This window comes from Orcinus orca, chromosome 2 (genome assembly GCF_937001465.1).
Source record: "Orcinus orca chromosome 2, mOrcOrc1.1, whole genome shotgun sequence".
In the NCBI taxonomy this organism is placed as follows: Eukaryota; Metazoa; Chordata; class Mammalia; order Artiodactyla; family Delphinidae; genus Orcinus; species Orcinus orca.
In genome coordinates, this window is record NC_064560.1 from 113,507,501 (window position 1) to 113,525,211 (window position 17,711).

A 17,711-nucleotide genomic window follows, 5' to 3' on the forward strand; every position below is an offset into this window, starting at 1 on the left:
GGGGAAGGGAGGAACACAGTGGGGAGTCTGGGGCAGCAGGACCGAGGCCTGCTAAGGGACTGTGGGAGCATGTGGTGCATCCGGCCTGGGTCTGGGCACCTTTGGATGTTTGGCACAGCTGTCACCCGTCGGGGGTGAGTAGATCTCCCTGAGGCGGGTGGTCCAGGGCCCTGCTGCCCGGATGTGCAGGCTAAGCGTGTCCTCGTGGGGCGCAGAAGTCAGGGTGAAAGGGTGGCACTCTGTGGTCCCCAGAGCCAGGCAGGCGATCCGCACCCACTGTCCTGACTTGTACTCAAAGCCTTGGGGCCGCTGGAACTCGAGGCGGGTCACTCCTGAGGAGGGAAGGTGGGTGGGAGGTGGCTGTCCTGAACCCAGCAACAATGTGACCCCTAGAGAGTTCCCCAACCTGTAGCCTCAGCTCTGCTTTTGGAATATGACAGAGGAGGCCTCCCGCGATCAGAGATCATTACTCCCCTCAGGCCACGTCTACCCTGAGCGGGTGCTGGGCAGCACTGGGGTTGGTGGTCAGCCTGGCCTGGGCTCCTCCTCTCTCTGTTGTGAGAGAGGCTCAATTCCCCTGGCAAAGAGCCTCTCTTACCAGCTCCCTCATCCCTACCACCTCAAGGACCCTGCTAACTCCACTGGGCCAGGCCAGGAGATTTCAAGGTCCAGGCTCTGCCCCTGGCCTGTCAGCTTCCTCAGTACCACCAGCCTGCTCCCCTGACAGCCTCTACGTTGGTACCTGAAGGCAGCAGCTCCGCCTTCACCACACTGATCTCCACCTTCTTTCCGGCTCAGGCTCACCAGCTTGTCCCCCATATAGGTAAGTACTGGGACCAGGTAGAAGATGTGGAAACGGGGCAGCTGGATCAGAGCGAAGCTGCCATGGATGATGAGCTGGATAGAGCAAAGAGTATAGCTGAGATCCAAGCCACACTCACAACAGGGTCTGACCCCTGCATCCCTTCCCAATTGGCCCATCCAATTCTCACCTCACCAGGTGCCATGTTCCTTCCAGGCTCCAAAACTTAACCTCTCCCAACCCATCCTCCAAAGCATTTATGTTAATGAGACTATTTGCATCTTCCTGACACCATCCTTGACCAAGCCACCTGCACTCATGTGGTAGCCTCCTACTTGGTCTTCCACTGGGTTGCCCCACTGTGATCCATTCTCTCCAAGACAGCCAGTGTGACATTTTAAAGTTTGTTTTATCACGTCATTCCCAGCTCAAAAGGCCTTAGATGATTTCCCATTGCACCACAAGGCCTTGCAATGTTCTGGCCTCTACCTGCCAGCATTTCCCCCTCCCTGTTCTTCAAACACGGCAAGTCCTTTCTGCTTCAGGACTTTGCACCTGCTGCTCCCTCTGCTGGGAATGCCTTTCCCCTACTTCTTCCCATCCATCTCACTTTTCAGGTCTCAGCAGAAATGCCACCTCCTCAGGCCTTCACCCAGCCCTCTCTATCCCTTCTCCCTGTAACTCCCTTCAGAGCATTGTCGTCATCCACGATACTTGTGTTCCTTCATCCATGGACATGTTTACTGTTGTTCTCCCCACTGGACTAGAGGAGTAGGGACTGTATCCATTTCATCTGCCATGACACTCTCAGCTCCAATCAGTTTCTGCCTGGCACATGGTAGGTGCTCAGTAATTACTGAGTTAATGGAAGGAGTTTCCCCAATTTACCCTGTCCCTTTGGAGACTAAGAACACCTAACTAGTCCTCCTTTTCCATGAAATAACTGACAGGTATTGTCCAGCTCCGGTCCTTTCCCCAACAAGCTGGTCTAATGTGGTCAGACACGACTTGCCCCCTTCTTCCCACTTGCTTGGTCCTGAGTATGGTCAGCCTGGCTCCCGCCTCCACGTCTTCTCAGGACCTGCTCACAGAGGGCTCACAAGTGACCAAACCCCAAGGTCTCCCTTCAGACTGCATTCGCTCCCGTGCTTGGCAGCCTGTGGCCCTAGTGACCACCCCCGCCTTGCCACTTCTGCAACAGTGCTCTACTGGTTCTCCCTCTTTCCCTCTCTGGCTGTTTACTTTCTATCTCCTGCACCGGCTCTGCTCCTTCTCCCACCCCCAATCCTGTGTGTTGCCCAAGCCTGATTTCCTCACCCTCTGCTCTTCTCTTTCTATGATCTCCCACCTGGCGCAGCCTCTCATCTGAGCCACAGCCCTTCAGCTGCAGCTGCAGCCTGCACAGGTCCGCCATGTCCTGCCACCACCTACAGCCCTGTTGGCCACTCATAGCCAGGCCCATCTCCTCTGTGCCCCGAATATTCTACCATCATTCCCACCTCTGCACCACTGTTCGTGCCTTTCTCCTTCTTCTTTTTTTTTTTTTTTTTGGTCCAACCAGGGATTGAACCTCGACCCTCGGCAGTGAAAGCACAGAGTCCTAACCACTGGACCTCCAGGGAAGTCCCTCATGCCCTTCCTTCCACCTGGAATGCTCTTCAGTTTCCACTCTGCCCTGTCAAACCTTAGCTTATCTCTCCTTAAGCTTAGCACAAGTTCCACCTTCTCCCCAAAGTCTTCTCTAACCAGTTTGGCCCAAACGAAACTCCCTTCAATGAGCTCTTCTAACTGACTGACTGGAACACTCAGCTCAGCAATTAATCCTGTATTATCTGTTCATTTTGATCATTTCACATGCATGGCACTTATCTCTGCAGCAAATCCTCAGTTCCTGAGGGCAGAGCTTAGAGTCTGCCCCTCCTCTGCTGGGCCTAGCACAGAGCAAGTATATACTAGACCCTCAACACATAACAGTTAAAGTGAACTCTGGTTCCTCATTCAGCTCTCCATTCCTCCAGCTGAGTGTTACCCAATTCTTGAAACTTTCCCCACAGAGCTAACTCAAACCTCCTTGGGCTCTTCTCTCAATTGGCTCCAGTTTTCCCAAGTTCCTCTTTCATTAAGGAGCCCACGCCCACCCCCAAGGCTTTCTGAGAATCCAACCAGGCTGAGAACAATGTCAAGGTGACTTCATACTCCTTTGTTTACACACCTTGCTTGGTGTTGGCTCTACCTTTAAACCACAAAGCTGCTGCAGGGTCATGGTTGACTGAGGAGCCTGGGGAACAGCCTGCCAGCTCAGTTTCTGCTGTGCTAACTCCACCCTCTACAGCCTGGATCAGGAGCCTGGACACCCTTCCCCAGGGTCTGCTCCACACTGGGGTCGTTTACTTGTAACTTCTCTTTCTGCCAGAGGTCAAGTGGCCATACCTGAGATAAACAGGAAGGCAGCAGGTGCTTTGGCTCTGATCTCCCCCCAGATGAGATGCTCCCAAGCTGCAGGGGCTAGGACTTCCCAGCAGAGTGGCCTGCACCTTTCTGAGCTGCTAACTTCCCTTCTGGATCCCCCAGTCATCCCCACAACCGGGGATAAATCAGAAACCGGTCTTGGTCTCAGGGTACCAGGCTGGCCACTCTTCTGGGTCTCCCATCTAGTTCAAAAAAGCTGCTTTATCACCAGAAACAAGACCATCATTTCCACCCCTAACAGAAACAGTAACCCAGATGCTAGGGCTCTACCCATTATCAGGAACGTTGGGAGGGAGGCATAAATTAGCCACAATTTCCAGAGAAACTAACGTCATCGGTTCTAGGAAACATCCTAAGCCCAGGCTGGATAGTCATCTTCAGAACCATGAAGTGCTGAGCAGGTTGGAAGCAGACCCTCCTACCTACCAGTGAAGACAGACTGCACCCCAGCACCAGCCTGACCCAGGCAATGATGACCTTTCTCCCTTGTCTCAGGACAAAGGAGACCCCTGTGTGCAGTTCTGCCTGGAGCCAGGTGATAGGGCAGCCATCTGGGCTCTGCACTTCTTGAATGCTGGAAGCCAAGCTATCATCAATGGGGACATCAGAGCATTGGGACTTTAACTCCTCAGCAAGGCCCTCAGGGTGCCCTTCGGGGAAATGCCTGTGTCTGTGAGAAAGGCAGGCCAAGTAGAGCCATGACATAGGGGCACAGATCAGAGTCATCTCTGGAAATAGCCAGCTGAAGCAGCTGAGGACAAAGCCAGGGAAAGGTGAAAAGGGAACAGGAGAGAAGAAGGGAGGGAATGTGAAGGAAGGGAGGCAGGGGCCCAGGTTAAGAAGGAAAGGGGAGAGGTGGAGTCTTAAAAATCCATTTTATCAACAGTCCAATGAAGACATTTTGAGCAAGTTCATTAACTTTACAGGTGGCATTTAGCTAGCTGGATGGATGTAGCTAACACCCCAGAAAACAGGATCAGAACAAAAGTGGCAGAACCTATTTAAGGTAAGTTTCTCTTTAAGAAGGTGACGCTCCCTTGAATGCAGACAGTCCACCCAAGAGCCCAAACCACCACCCAAAGGTAGGGAAAGACTGACTGGGCAGAAATGATGTGGGGTGTCTGGAAGGAATGCAGATCAGCCAGGTAAGGCTGCTACTACAAATCCCATGCCAGGGAGTCAGTCTTCCAAGTGCCGCATATTGCGTCAGCCTACCTGAGAGCCCCATACTATATAAGCTCCACCTTTTGAGAGAGATACGGAGAAGTGAAGAGGATACTTGAAATAACTAAGGGGATGGAGAACTGATGTCTCAGGCATCACTGCCTCCCTGGGAACATCTGCCCAGACTCCGCTGGCCTGGTTCACAGCAAAAAGCCCTCACCAGCACGTAGAGCAGGATGTAGAGGTGGTGGGTCAGCCAGAAGCCCCGGAAGCTGCGGCGCTGGAAGTGGTGGGAGGCGAAGACGTACATGATGGCGAGAGCCAGGAGCAGCATGACCCCCGTGAGACCTGCAAATGAACATGGGGTGAAGGGCAGAGGCGCAGGGCCTCACAGAGGGGGCTGTTCTGAGGCTGCCAGGGTCCCCTCTCCACTCCACAGCTCCAGGCAGGGGGCGGAAAGCCCAGCATCCTTCCCTCTTCCTCTCTCCGACACCACTGATCACAGGTACCTTTCATCTCAACAGATCCTACTTGTCCTTCGCGGACCTTGTCATGATGGTTATTTTTCAAGCACCTGTGTCATTACTTGTTTTACGTCTGTCACTTTCTTGACTCTCAGGTCCACAAGAACAGGGACCAGGCTAGGCTAGTTCACCACTGCACCTGAGTGCCTAGTGCAGGGCCTGGCACACCATGGGCCTTATGGACATGTGTGCTGAATGAATGAATGTACAGGGCAGCTGCTCTGAGCCCTCTGTGGAACTCTGGACATCGTAGGCCCTGCCATCAGGGAGTCGAGGCTTGGCCAGCATTCCAGCTGCACTGTACCTGGCAGCCACAGCACCAAGCATGAGCACTGGCACTGTTAGTGAGCGAGTGGGACCACACTGTCGCTGCTCATCACCAGAGCCCCCATGGATCTGGCCCAGACCTGGTGGGAGACCCCTCCTCTCAAAGGGGATCCCAGGCTAGGGGTGCACAGGAGGGCAATACTGGAGCCATTCCAGATAACGGCCCCTTAAGTGATCAAGGAGAGAGGCAGAAGTGAAGAAGATTAGAGCCCTGTAGTGTGGAAAAGCAGAGGTTAAGAAGGGATCTAGCCAAAGCCTGTAAAGTCCTGAATGGAGAGAAGGGCATAAACGCGGCCTGATCCAGTAAACCCCAGTGTGCAGGAGTTAGCAAGCATTCCCTGAAGTTCAAAGCCGATCGTTTTAGGATTTAAAGAAAAATGAAAAACAACACGCTGTGTTTCACAGAAAGGAGTGTAGAAAACGTCTTACCCCAAGGAGGGAACAGAGTGAAAATATAAATAGCTTCAAGAAGCATTTGAATAGATTCACAGCTAATAGCTCTAAAATGGGTGATTATGGGGAGTTAGGAATATGCCCCTAAACAGCTCTTGTCAAGACAGACTACAGAATGGAGGGGGAGAAGGGGAGGGGGCGTCCACCAGGCTCCACAAAGAGCCTGGTCCCTCCCGCATGCAGCTGGGGCATAGCATTCCTCAAAGTCACTGTCACGGTAGCTGTGTGTGTCGGGGGTGGAGGGGTGCACTCCCATTCCTCAGAGGGAGGGACTAGTTCAGAACCAGGGCAGAAGCCCAGCTAAGCTCCTGAGAGAAGGCCTGGAATGCAGTCTCCTACTGCCCAGGAGAGCGCTCGGGGCAAGGGCAGAGCCTGGCTCACCGTGAAGGCTATGAGGGCTGAGTGAGAGCGACTGGGCTGCCTGTGGCAGACAGAACCCAGAGCCTGGAACTCAGAGGCAGGCCCAGAAATTCACGGAGCAGAGAGGGCTCTCACCTGGCATGGTCTGGAAGAACCACCAGTAACACTTCTGGGGGAACTCAGACCTGAGGGTTAGGGAAAGCAAGGACGGATCCTGTGAGGAGATGTCTGGGACCTCCAGAAAGGATCCTCCAGAGGAAGCACCCCACACCAGTCACCAGTCTCCCTTTCTGTGACTTGGGATTGGGGACTCAGGCTGGTCATTGTCCTGTAACTTGGAGGGTGACACACTCCTCTGAACCAAGAGAATTTCTGCAAAGAATTCCACCCCCTTCACCCCTGAGCCAGGCCACACACACGCACACACACACACACATATACACACTCACTCACCCGTTGTCATGGAAGAGGCCAGGTAAGAGGCAGGAAAGGATGCTGAGCGGGCTGATGGAGAAGAGGTAGACATTCACCACACGGCCTGCACTGTGTTAAGGCTAAGGAAGACCAGACAGGGTGGGGTTGAGCCTGGGACCAGCCCACTGGGGGTGCTCAACCCATTCAGCCCAAGCTCTAGGACTCCAGCCAGCCAGAGTTGGGGGCCTGAAAAAGGACCCTAGGGATCTGGACTTCTATTCTTTAATAAACCTCCTGTTCCTCCCCTGCCCCATATACACACCATCCATGAAAATAGCCACATGCGTCTGAAATTATACCATTAGAAGTTCATTCCTTTGGTTTCTCTGTTTTTGTTTGTTTGGCTCACCAAGAGGCTTGTGGCATCTTAGTTCCCCGACTAGGGATAGAACCCGGGGCCCTGGCAGTGAGAGCATCCAGTCCTAACCACTGGACCACCAGGGAAGTCCAAAGTTAAAGATTTGCTACCTTTGGCATAGCTGGTGATTCCTATCTACCTACTGATTTTATAAAAGGTTACAAGTCTCATGTACATATCACTTCTTTATAGCCTTTCAATTCTCCACTTTCCAACAATGTTATAAAATAGTAAGGGCAAACACAATAAAATAGGCACCCACTTGTAGAAACAATGCTGTGCCAAGATGTTAAGGCAGCCAAAACTGGTCTGTTGGCTGGCAGGCAATGCCATTTGTCCAGCAGGTAGCTCAGGGTATGACAGCTGACTCCTCAAAAGCAGCTCGAATATTGGTGCATGAAAGTATAGCTTGTTCCTGAGTCAAGGACCTTCTAAACCCATTTAGGGAGTTGTTGGGAAGAGTAAATGAGATGAACCCTATTAAGTGCTTGGCATGCAACAAATGCTCAATAAACATTCGCTGGATCTGCGCAGTCACAGAGTCTAAAGCCTAATCCTGCTGGTCTGGTAACCTCCAGCCTGGTGTGTGATACTGGGAAAAGCGACCTGTGTGAGCCCTGCCCCTCTCACAAGGTGCTTGTCTCTGATGCATGTGTTTCGCCGCCCATCTTCCGTGTCTCAAGCCAGTGTGCCCTGGACCTCCCACCCTGCCCTCTGGGTCCTGACCCCTCCTCACAGTGCCATCACTCCGGAAGAGTGCAGGGTTGACGTCCTGCCATCTGGTAACTGGAGGCAGGCCCAGTGTTGCCCTGGCCTTTGTGTAAGAGGGCAGGCCCAGATCCCGGCCTGGCTGCAGGCAACTGGCCAGGTCGTCTGTGCGGAAAAACTTCAGTGGCCCAGGCAAGAAATCGGGATGAGATACCAAGTCTGAGGGAGCTCCTCTGGCCCATGCCCCAGGCTCCAATCAGCCCCAGGGGGACCTAAGCCATACAGAGGGAGCCATGGTCAGCAGGTCAGAAGCTCTCTTAGCAGCGAGAGAGTGTAGGCTCCCAGCCCTGGGCACCCCTCCCTGCCCAACTCTGGAGCTCCAGCTGAACTTCTTCCCGGGGGCCAGGCATACACAGCCTGCAGGGACAGCCTCAGCCTCACCTCATGCATCCTCAACCACCACATGGTCCTCTCACTCAGTGATCTGGGAGGCCATGCCCAGCAGCGGGTCCACATCTTCAGCTCTTTGTAGGTTTGCGTGCTTTGGGGGTAGGGAGAAGAGAGGGGCATGGCTAATGAGGCCAGCGGTTCGGCAGCCAGGCTCCCTCAACCCCACAGTTCATGTCCTGGGCCCACCCAGTCCTGCTATTTGCTCCCAAACTGCGGGGCCATTGCTTCTCTACAGGTTGATTCCCCACTCAGGGTGCGCAATGTCCCCATCCAAAGCTCATGCTGCTAGGACACAGGTCTCCACAAGCACAAGGAACCGAAAACTTTGCTTCTATTTTAGGAAACTCGACGGTATGGTTGACAAAGGCACTAGATCTAGGTCTTGGTCCTTGCTCGGTTAGTAACCAGCTGTGTGACAGGACCTCTCTGAACTCAGTGTCCTGCCCTTAATAAAAAGGCCCTTAGGGATTAATAAATAAAATAATAAACAGGTATTAGCAGACACTGAGGTCTCTTTCAGCTCAGCTCCATGACTCTGATTCTATGCTTGCCTCTTCCCTCTTTCCTCCCACCGCCTTCCCCTTTTATGAACACTCTACACAAAGTATCTGATTTTGCTTTAAATTAATGGTCAATGGTCTTTACCCATACTGGCCTGGACAGATGATGCCTGGTAATCTCTCAGAATTCCTTTCTCCACCTTGCCCTCCCCATATGTTCACATTCACACACTGCCCTGGTGTGTCTAACTGGGAAGCTTCCTTGGGGGCTGGGATGGCTGGGGTACTCCATTGCCTACAGGGGACCCAGAGTTGTCAAGGGAGAAGGAAAACCTGGAAGGAAGTGATAGATGTAGAGCCACATCTGCACAGGCCCCTGCTGTGCCTCACACAGCCCTGAGGTGGGCATGGAGGACTGACGTTTGACGGTGTATAGCTACCTGGTCATCTCAGACAGTTGGTAGGGGAGATGGCTGGGGTGCCCCAGGCTGCTTCCTCTACCCCAGCCCATCCCAGCTGGCTGCCTCAGTCCTACTGCCCCCCTTCACCACACACCCTCAGACACAAACACACACACACCACAACACACACACACCCACATATGTGCCCCCAGCCCTGACCTCTCAGCTCCAGTAGCTATTGCAGACCCGGAGAGCTCTGGAGACACTTGAGTTCCTATTGATGACCCCCTGGAAGTGGCAGCTGGCATTTCTGAAATGCAAGGAGGTTAGTGGTGACCGAGGCTATGAAGCCCCAATGTCAGGCATCAGCTCTAGTATCCAAGGCTAGAGCCAAGGGTCCAGGCTATTGCTTCCTTGAGGTGGTGTGTGGTCAGGGTAGGTCCTGAACAACCTGAATTTTTGGAAGCAATAAAAAATAAAAATAAAGAAAACATCAGACCAAACGTCTAAAAGTGTATCCCTTATTTCACCATGTTTCATTCTCTCTCTCTTCTTCTCTCTCTCAATAGAGAAAGAGACAGAGACAGATAAACTGTCAACTGAAAGAAAAAATGCACAACATAAGAGTTGTGAGTTTCAATTTTATTCAGGAAACTTACTGAGGACTATAGGCCAGGAAACAGCCTCTTAGTAGCTCTGAGGGGACTGCTCCAAAGAGGGAGGGGGAGAACCCAGTACATATAGGATTTGGGCTAGGGAATGGGTGCAGTCAAACATACATTTCTGTAAAAGGTTACTGCTAGTCACAAGGATCAGGTACCTCAGTAAATGGTTTTTGTGTTTTTCTGTGTATGGGAAGGTGCAACAATCTGGGTCCATTAAAATTTCTTCCTGAGATATCTCTAACTATCTAAGGGGTTTGTTTGCCCAAAGCACTGAGTGTCTTATCCTGTTTTTTGTCCCGAATTCCTTTTCAGGGTGTACTGTTAGAAGGCGACTGCAGTGGCTAATGACCTGATCCTTGTAGAGCTGGATGGTGGGCAACATTCTTTATATATCTTTTTATATATGTAAATTAAAACATTTAAAAAAGGATTAGTATTCGTTCTTTTGAAATTACTTGTCTATGTATAACTCAATTACTACGATTTCTTGTCCATCATAAGCCATATCCAGAAATTGGTCCGGAGTAAAAATAATCTAATCCATGAACTGTTTTAACTTATAACGCAATTGTAAAAAAAAATAGACTGCATGCTTTATTTTATATACTTTTAATTTAATATGTATATTTTTAAGTTTATTTTTCATTATTTTGGAGTCAATACTTTTCTTCAGCTCTCACACATTTTTATTGTAATTCCCTCCAAAGGCTTATAAGCCCCACTTCCTGTCCTTATAGCTAAAAATATCCCCAGTGTAGTGTCAACACCTGAGGTTCAGACCTGCGGGCTTTGTGACTCACCCTCTGAACCTCAATTAGCCCGTCTTTAATTGGAGGATTAATATCTAAACCAGCTGCAGAAAAGTGGACATTAAGGTGCTCAAAAACCACAATGATGTATCTTTTTAAACAACTGTTGCTCTTCTTTCCCTCCATATTCACTGTTCCCTGGGGAATGGGCACAATTCTGATTGATAAGCCTGTCCTGAGGTCTCCTGAGGCAGATTTTTCTCAATATACACCTCCACCCCTCCAAACACACAAACATCTGAGCCCCTCCCTCACCTCATGTAGACGCCAGGGGGCACCATGGTGGAGAAGAACCGCTCAGAGGCCGCCAGGAACTCCGGAGAGATGCTGGGGTCCAGGAAAGGGCGGTACTCTGTCCACAGGGGTAAGAAGAGAAATAGGCTCTTTACCCTCACACACTCGTCACACGAACCCACCTGTCTTCTTTGTCCTATGGATCCTGACCCCCTCCCCCTGCCCAAACCCCCCCTCAGCCCAGGTGTTCCCCAAACTCCCTCACCTGTGTAATTCGGCGGTGCTTGCTGCAGGAAGCTGGGCAGCCACTCATACATCGCGATGTTCTGAGGGTCAAGAGCGGGGGAAATGGGAGGTCAGCGCTGGAGCAGCCAGGCCGGGAAGGATCTGAGCTTAAGGAAGGCTTAGGTGTGAGACGAGGACCAGGCAGGGCAGTCACGGGAGAGACACTCAAACAGGAGAGGGGCGGAGGTTCCCGTTGCCCACGAGGAACGAGGGCAGGGGGGAGGGGCAGCTAAATAACAATCACGAGAAAACCTCTGGTATAACTAGCGCTTTGCCTCCTTCTCACTCTCAGGGGCTTTCCCTAGACGGTAGCTGTCTGGGGAGGGGTGTTTCTGGGTGGGCTTGTCCAAGGAGGAGGGCTCTGCGGGGCAGCGGAGTCTCCCAGGGACAAGGACGTGGGGGCAGGGCCGCGCGACCGACCTGGTAGGTGGCGATGACCCTCTTGCGCGCGTGCTGGAACAGCTCCTCGTCCCCCCAGAGCGGGTGCTGGCGGGCCAGCCTCTGCGCCCACAGGTTGTGGTAGCGGAACCAGAGCAGGCCCAGCGCCTGCAGGAAGGGCTCGCGGTTCCCTCGCTCCGCCCCGAAGGCTGCCCGCGCGGTGGGGACACAGGGGAGGAGTTGAGCGCGGGTGGGCCCGAGGGGGGCGCACCTCGTCGGCCCCAAGCCCGCGCCCCCGCCGCCTCACCGTACAGCCCCCGGGGCCCGCGCCGTCCCGTGGCGGGGTCGGGCGCAGTCCACATGCGCAGCGGGTCCTGCGCGTTCTGGGGGAAGGCGGGGTCGGGCCCCGACGCCAGCTGCCCACCGGAGAAGCTGCGCAGCTCGTCGCTCCAGGAGTGCGAGGAGCCATAGATGGCGCTGCCGTCCAGCCAGCCCGTCGCCTCGTTGGTCTGCGGGGACAGCGGGAGGCTGAGCCGGGGGTCGGGTGGCCGAGGCGGCTCAGGGCGGGCGAGGGCCGGGTGACCGTTGCGGGTGGTGGGAGCCTCTCCACAGCTGCCTCAGGTCCCGCCCCCCCCCCCCAGCCGCCTGCCCCGCCCACCAGGTCCCGGGGGTTGCTGGGGCTCTGTCCGGTCTCGGGGTCCCAGCGGCTCCTCTGGAAGGGCAGCACCACGTCCCCGCTCTGGTCGCGATCGAACACGGGGTCTCCGGGCGGGATGTGGATGTTGAGGAACTCAGCTGGGCAGCCAGGCTTTTTCACGCTCACCAGGTCCGAGGGCACGTGGTAGCCTGCCTGCAATGGGGGAAGGCGTGGGAGGGCCAGCTGAGGGCCGCTGAGCAGTCTATCTAGACCCGCCACCCGCTTCCCCTGAAGCTTCAAAAGACTCAGAAGCCATTACGGTCAAGTGTAAGCCTTGACCTCCCCACCCCTTCCCAAGCCTTCATCCAAACTGTTTTCGTTGTAAGTTTGGTCTTCTCCTTGGTAACTGGGAGGTGCCCAGTGAATGCGCCTAAGCAGTAGGGCTGGCAGCACCGGCTCCAAAATGCAGCTGGGAGCAGGCTGCCCAAAGGGCCTGCCAGACTCAGTGGGACACTGGACACTGGATAGCAAGTGTGGGCACCATGGATGGCCAGCAGGAGCTGAGCATTCCTGCTGGGAGCCAACAACCCACAGGCACTGCAGTCAGGCCCACTTGGCACCCCCATTTTGCTGGCCCACCCCCCCAGCCCTCTTACCAGAATCAGAACCCTGCCCTGAACCTGTCCTAGGAGCCACAGGGGCAGAGTGAGAACAGAGTCCCCCCAAGAGTACCTACCAGATTATTTCCATGCTCCTCTAACCCCACTCCCATCAACAACTCAAGGTGACACAGATTTATGCCTCCCCCAAGCAGACGTTCTCCCCCTGCTCCGACCCCTACCCCACCCCATTGCCTCCTCTTCCATCTCTCACCCCCTCTCTCAGACCCTCCATCACTCTCTCCCTTCATTCCCTGACTCCCCGCCTCAGACACAGAGGTGTCCAGCTGACCCCACTGGCTTCCCTTCCCCAGAGGTTGAGGCTCTCGTGGAAGAACACTCCCAGCACTGTGCGGTTTCGCAGGGAGGCCTGCCCTGCGGGGCCCCTCATGGCTGTGTTGCTAAGTGCCCGGGGGTTGGGCAAATGAGGCTCTCGGAAGGGCTGGTACACACCAACTGCATAGCTGGCTGGGATGAGGCGCTGCAGCCGGGAGCCTAGAGTAGGAGGGGTAGGGGCAAGGATGAATCCTCAGGGGGCTCCCTGACCTCTCTGCCAGGCTCCCTTCCACACCACAGATCCTAAAACCTTAGGAATGGGTGAGCCTTTGCTGGTACCTGCCAGCCCTTGCCCCTTAGCGGTGGCTACCTCCCTGACCCTGGGGCTCCATCTCCACTTGGCTCTCACCTACCTTTGCTGCCCCATCTGTGCTCCATGAGGTTGTTGTACCACCCATCAAATCGCTGCACCTCCCATGAAATGGGGTTCTGAGCTCCTGTGTGAGAACAGAGGGAAGGGGTAGCTGAGCAAATCAGTGCATGAGAGGACAGGCCAGCAGCAGAAAGTGGATACCCAGCACAGTGCAGGAGGTAGGGTACGGAGGGAGTTTACCCAGGGTATGTCCAAACTCAAGCCCAGTCTTTAAGCTGCTCACTGGACAACTATGGCAGGGAGCACTAAAGTGGTGTAGCCAGTGTGTGCTGATAAATGGCCTCAGAGAGGAAGAGGAGGGTGAAAGAGAACAGTGGCGGTGGCGCAAGGGATGTAGGAGCCTTCTACTGCCCTCACACCCCAACTCCCTGGGGGACAGGACAGAAACTGTTCCCAGCCCTAAAACATCATACAGTGCAAGAGTCAGCCACTCTTCCACCCAGTGAAGGACATGTCATTCTGTGACTCACCCCTGGGCAGGGGAAATATGGAGAGGGGCTTGGCTCTCTCTCGTTGAGCCGCTCTCAGAGCAAGGGTATGGGCCATGGGGCTGTGGCTTTGGGGCCTATTGTTACCCCTATCTTTTCCCCAGTTTCTTGGGTGAGATCAGGGACTGACTGGTCATGTGGATAACCTTGCTGCCTCCTCTTCTGGGGCATTATGTTCCCCATATGATTCCTCTATTGACCCTATTTTATTCTCCAAAAACTAGGGTCTAGGAGGAAGCACTCAGCTGTTGAGGAAAGAACTCAGGCAGTGGGGGCAGAAGGAAGGGTCTAGAATCAGAAGTGGAGCAAGGATCCTTCTGGTCAGTAGATCAGATGAACAGCCAGAGTCCTTTCCCCAAACTAGGAGGCTACAGGGCTTAGGCTCCCTGTCTGCTCACCTCAGAGAACAGAGAAAAGAAAAGGACTCTCATCAGCCAGAGAGAGACCCATTCCTCCGGTTGTCTCTCCACTCAGACCAAGGACAGGATCTCAGAGCTACTTTCCTGCCCCATGCCCTGGGAGCACGCACGTCAGCACACATCATACGTACACTCGCCAGGGCGTCTGAGAAGGTAGATGACTCAGGCCCTGATGTTTGAGCAAAGAACTCAACTAAGGATCCAGGACATGGGGCAGGAACTAGGGCAGCCACATACATGTGGTCTCTAAAATAAGATGAACCGGTGGCAGAACAAGGAGGCCGCCTCTTGGGTAGGGTATGGGGGAGAATACCTCTGGGAATAAGAGTTAAAAGCCGGGGGAAAAAAGGAAAATCCAAGGCCAAGGCAAGGAGAGGACTGGGAGGAAAGGGAACGTGAGCAGCTTTGGCAAGGGAGAAACTGCACGGGCTGCCTCACCATGCTATCGCCTCCAGCCAAGACCAATCACGCCACAGATTCTCTCTGCTTTCTCCTGGTGCATCCCCCACCCCGATGATCAGAGACTTGCTCTTTTAACCTAATTTGTGGCACCTTAAGCTCACTTTTCTCCTCAGAGACCCAGACTACAGAGAATGGCCTCAGATTCTAATAAGAGACTGTCCAAAGCTGAAGTAACAAACGCTTATGGATATATTTTTTTTTCATTTTTATTTTTTTGCCATGCCATCAGGTCCCCGACCAGGGATTGAATTCAGGCCACGGCAGTGAAAGCCCAGAATTCTAACCACTAGGCCACCAGGAAACTCCCGGATCTTATTGATTTTTGTTTTTGTTTTTATCACATTGTGTTAAAACACTGGCGACTTCCCTTTAGCTTTGGGTCCAGTCCGATACCAAGATCCTTTATTGTTTCGTGTGTCTGATCAGTCTTTTCCTCTATGGGGTGTCAGGGGTCCTTACTGCGTGAAGAAAGAGGGAAGACAGAAGAGAGAGAAAAGGCCCCCAGTTTGTAAGGAATAAAACAGGAAGTGCTGACACAGCAGATGAAGGCTCCCTAATTCTGTGTATTTGGGGAAATTTTTCATTCCATTATCCATTCATCTAGTCAAAAAGCTTGAAATGAGCACCTACCATGTGCAGCGTGCTGGGTTAGCTAGGGACTAGGGATACAGAGGTGAATATGACACAGCTTCTGTCCTTGGAGGACCCCAGAGGATGCTGGGTTCCTCTGCTCCTAGCTGTGCTTCTCCTCCAATCTGTACTCACCCATGGGCACCCATGGCCCAACCAGGAGTGTCCATGCCAGAGCCAAGCGGAAGCCCATGATGAAAATGTTAATAGGGCTCAGTTGTTAGAACACCCTAAATGGAGACCCTAGAAAAAAGACAAAGGACAGAGAGAATGAGCTCCAGCAGTTCAGGAGAGTCAGGGCCTCTTGAGGCCCCTATGAATCAAGGCCTGGGGCTGGGCTAAGACCAGAGTGTGTAGCAAATGGCAGGAGACTGACTCTCTCCCAAGAATCTTTCATTCACTCAACAAACACTTGATAAGCACCCACTACATAGTGGGCACTGACCTAGGCACTGGAGATTAAGTGATAAACAAAGCAGACAGAAATCTCTGCTTTCCTGGACTTTACTTTCTCAGATTAATTGGAAACCTTGCTTTGACTCAGCTTCCTACCGTGTGTGTGTGTGTGTGTGTGTGTGTGTGTGTGTGTGTGTGTTCCTTGGACAGAGTCTTGCTTGGGGGCCAGAACACTGGGTTGAGGCCAGGATACTGTGCGGCTGACAGTCCACTAGTGTGATCTTAGGCAGGTCACTTATCTGCTCTGGACCTTGGTTTCCTCTTCTGGCTATGGGAGTACACATGCCTGAACTGTCTACCTCCTAGCCTGGTTGCCAGAATCAAATGTGAGAATGAGGTTGAATTCCAAGCAAGAAAAGTGACAGATGTTATGTAAATGTGATATAGAGAGGGTAGGCTGGAACTTGGCTTCTCTGGGCAGACTCAGAAAGGATGCAGCCCCCGGTGCTTATGTGTTTGGGGCTGGCTTCCTGCTCTCTCTCCCAGGCCAACAAATCACCTAGGGATGACAGGGAAACAGAGGCAGCAGGGGACTCAGGCTGGGACTCCTGAGTGGCGCAAGGAGTGCCTAAGGCCAGTGAAGACCTCCTAAAGGCAATATGGAGAAGGGGGTGGGGCGGGGCTGGGGAACTGTCTAGCAGAGGAAGGTAGGAGCTCAGGGAAAGCCTCATCCCTAGCCAAACCCTCAGGGCTCCTGGACAGGTTGTCGTCTAGTCACAGAGGAGGGAACCCAGAGGATGATCTCCTCCCCGACTTGACATCTCCCATTAAACAAATGAAAAAAATGTAGGCCCAGCATAATTCAAAAGCTCAGCATTCCACTCACTCCACCCCAGTGAAGGGCTTTGGATGGTTAAAGGCAAAAGGCTGGACATGCTGAAGTGGCCACAGTGGTTCTTCCCTGATCCAGGATGTCTTGCCCCTTCCCCCCACCACTATGTCTTCAGGAGTCTGGGCCCCAGCCAGGTGTACCACTCAACCGGTAAAAGCATGCGGTGAGCTTTCAGGCCAGGCTGTGGGGAGAAACTGAAGGGGAAGGTGGACGTGCTTCATAACCACTCCTTTTGGGTGGGTAGCCACAACCATTTACGCAGCATCGCTGGTTCCGTAACTTCCCAACAGCCTTGAAAAGAAAGCACAGCCTCATGACAAGGCAGTGAAGCCCCCGGGGCTGTGGTAGAACCAGGAGGGAACACAGGTTGCCTGGTTCTTTCCCTACATGGCTGCTTTCCAGGCCCAAAGCCCTAGTGTGGTGACCCTGGGCTAGGGAAAAGATGAGTCAGCTCCATAGGTAGTCCAACGTGGTCCCAAGCGAGGGCTGAAGGGGAAAGCCTGGACTCTAAATGCCCAAAGTTCCCTTTTTGGCATGATGTGCTGGAACCAGGAGGAACTCCAGAGAGAGCCCCTAGGCCCAGGCAAACTAGGCCACCCAACATTCCCAGTTCCCAAAGCATCCAGTCTCTCCAAACAGTCGTTGAGGGGGGTGGGGGCGGAGGATAGGACCTCACAGGCTCATTTTAGCCTCAGGTTAAGAACGGAGGCGCAGGGGGGCCAAAGCTAGAATTCCCCTTCCCTCAAAAACGTGGCGGCGCTGGGGCACACGCCACCGCAGTCACCTTCCCCGGAGCGCCCGGGCCCGCGGGCGGGGGATGCCCTCCTGGGTCTGACCTGCGGCCGCGGCGTCTCTCGAGCGCGGACGGCGGATTGTCTCCCGCCGGGCTCACAGCTGGGCCCGCGACTTGCGCTCGGGTCCGTCTCCCTCTCCAGCTCTGCGCCGGGGCTGCCGGGGCTGCCGGGGCTGGGAGGTGAAGAAGGTACCACACGTCCCAGTTCTCAGGCGGGGCGAGGCGGGGCGGGGCGGGGCTGGGCGAGGCGGGGCGGGGCGGGGTG

The 17,711-nt window shown here is 53.8% G+C and overlaps 1 protein-coding gene across 1 annotated transcript in view; it reads right to left on the reverse strand.

The window, feature by feature from the left end:
• Positions 1–17,652, reverse strand: part of DUOX1 (dual oxidase 1) — a 20,287-nt gene extending 2,635 nt beyond the window's left edge. Inside the window, 8 exon segments of the mRNA XM_049706067.1 lie at positions 100–332; positions 4,656–4,783; positions 10,720–10,816; positions 10,964–11,024; positions 11,404–11,570; positions 11,669–11,870; positions 13,347–13,430; positions 15,501–17,652. Of these exon segments, the coding sequence (XP_049562024.1) occupies positions 100–332; positions 4,656–4,783; positions 10,720–10,816; positions 10,964–11,024; positions 11,404–11,570; positions 11,669–11,870; positions 13,347–13,391 (933 nt within the window). The 5' untranslated portion in view covers positions 13,392–13,430; positions 15,501–17,652.
• Between the last annotated feature and the right edge of the window lie 59 nt (positions 17,653–17,711).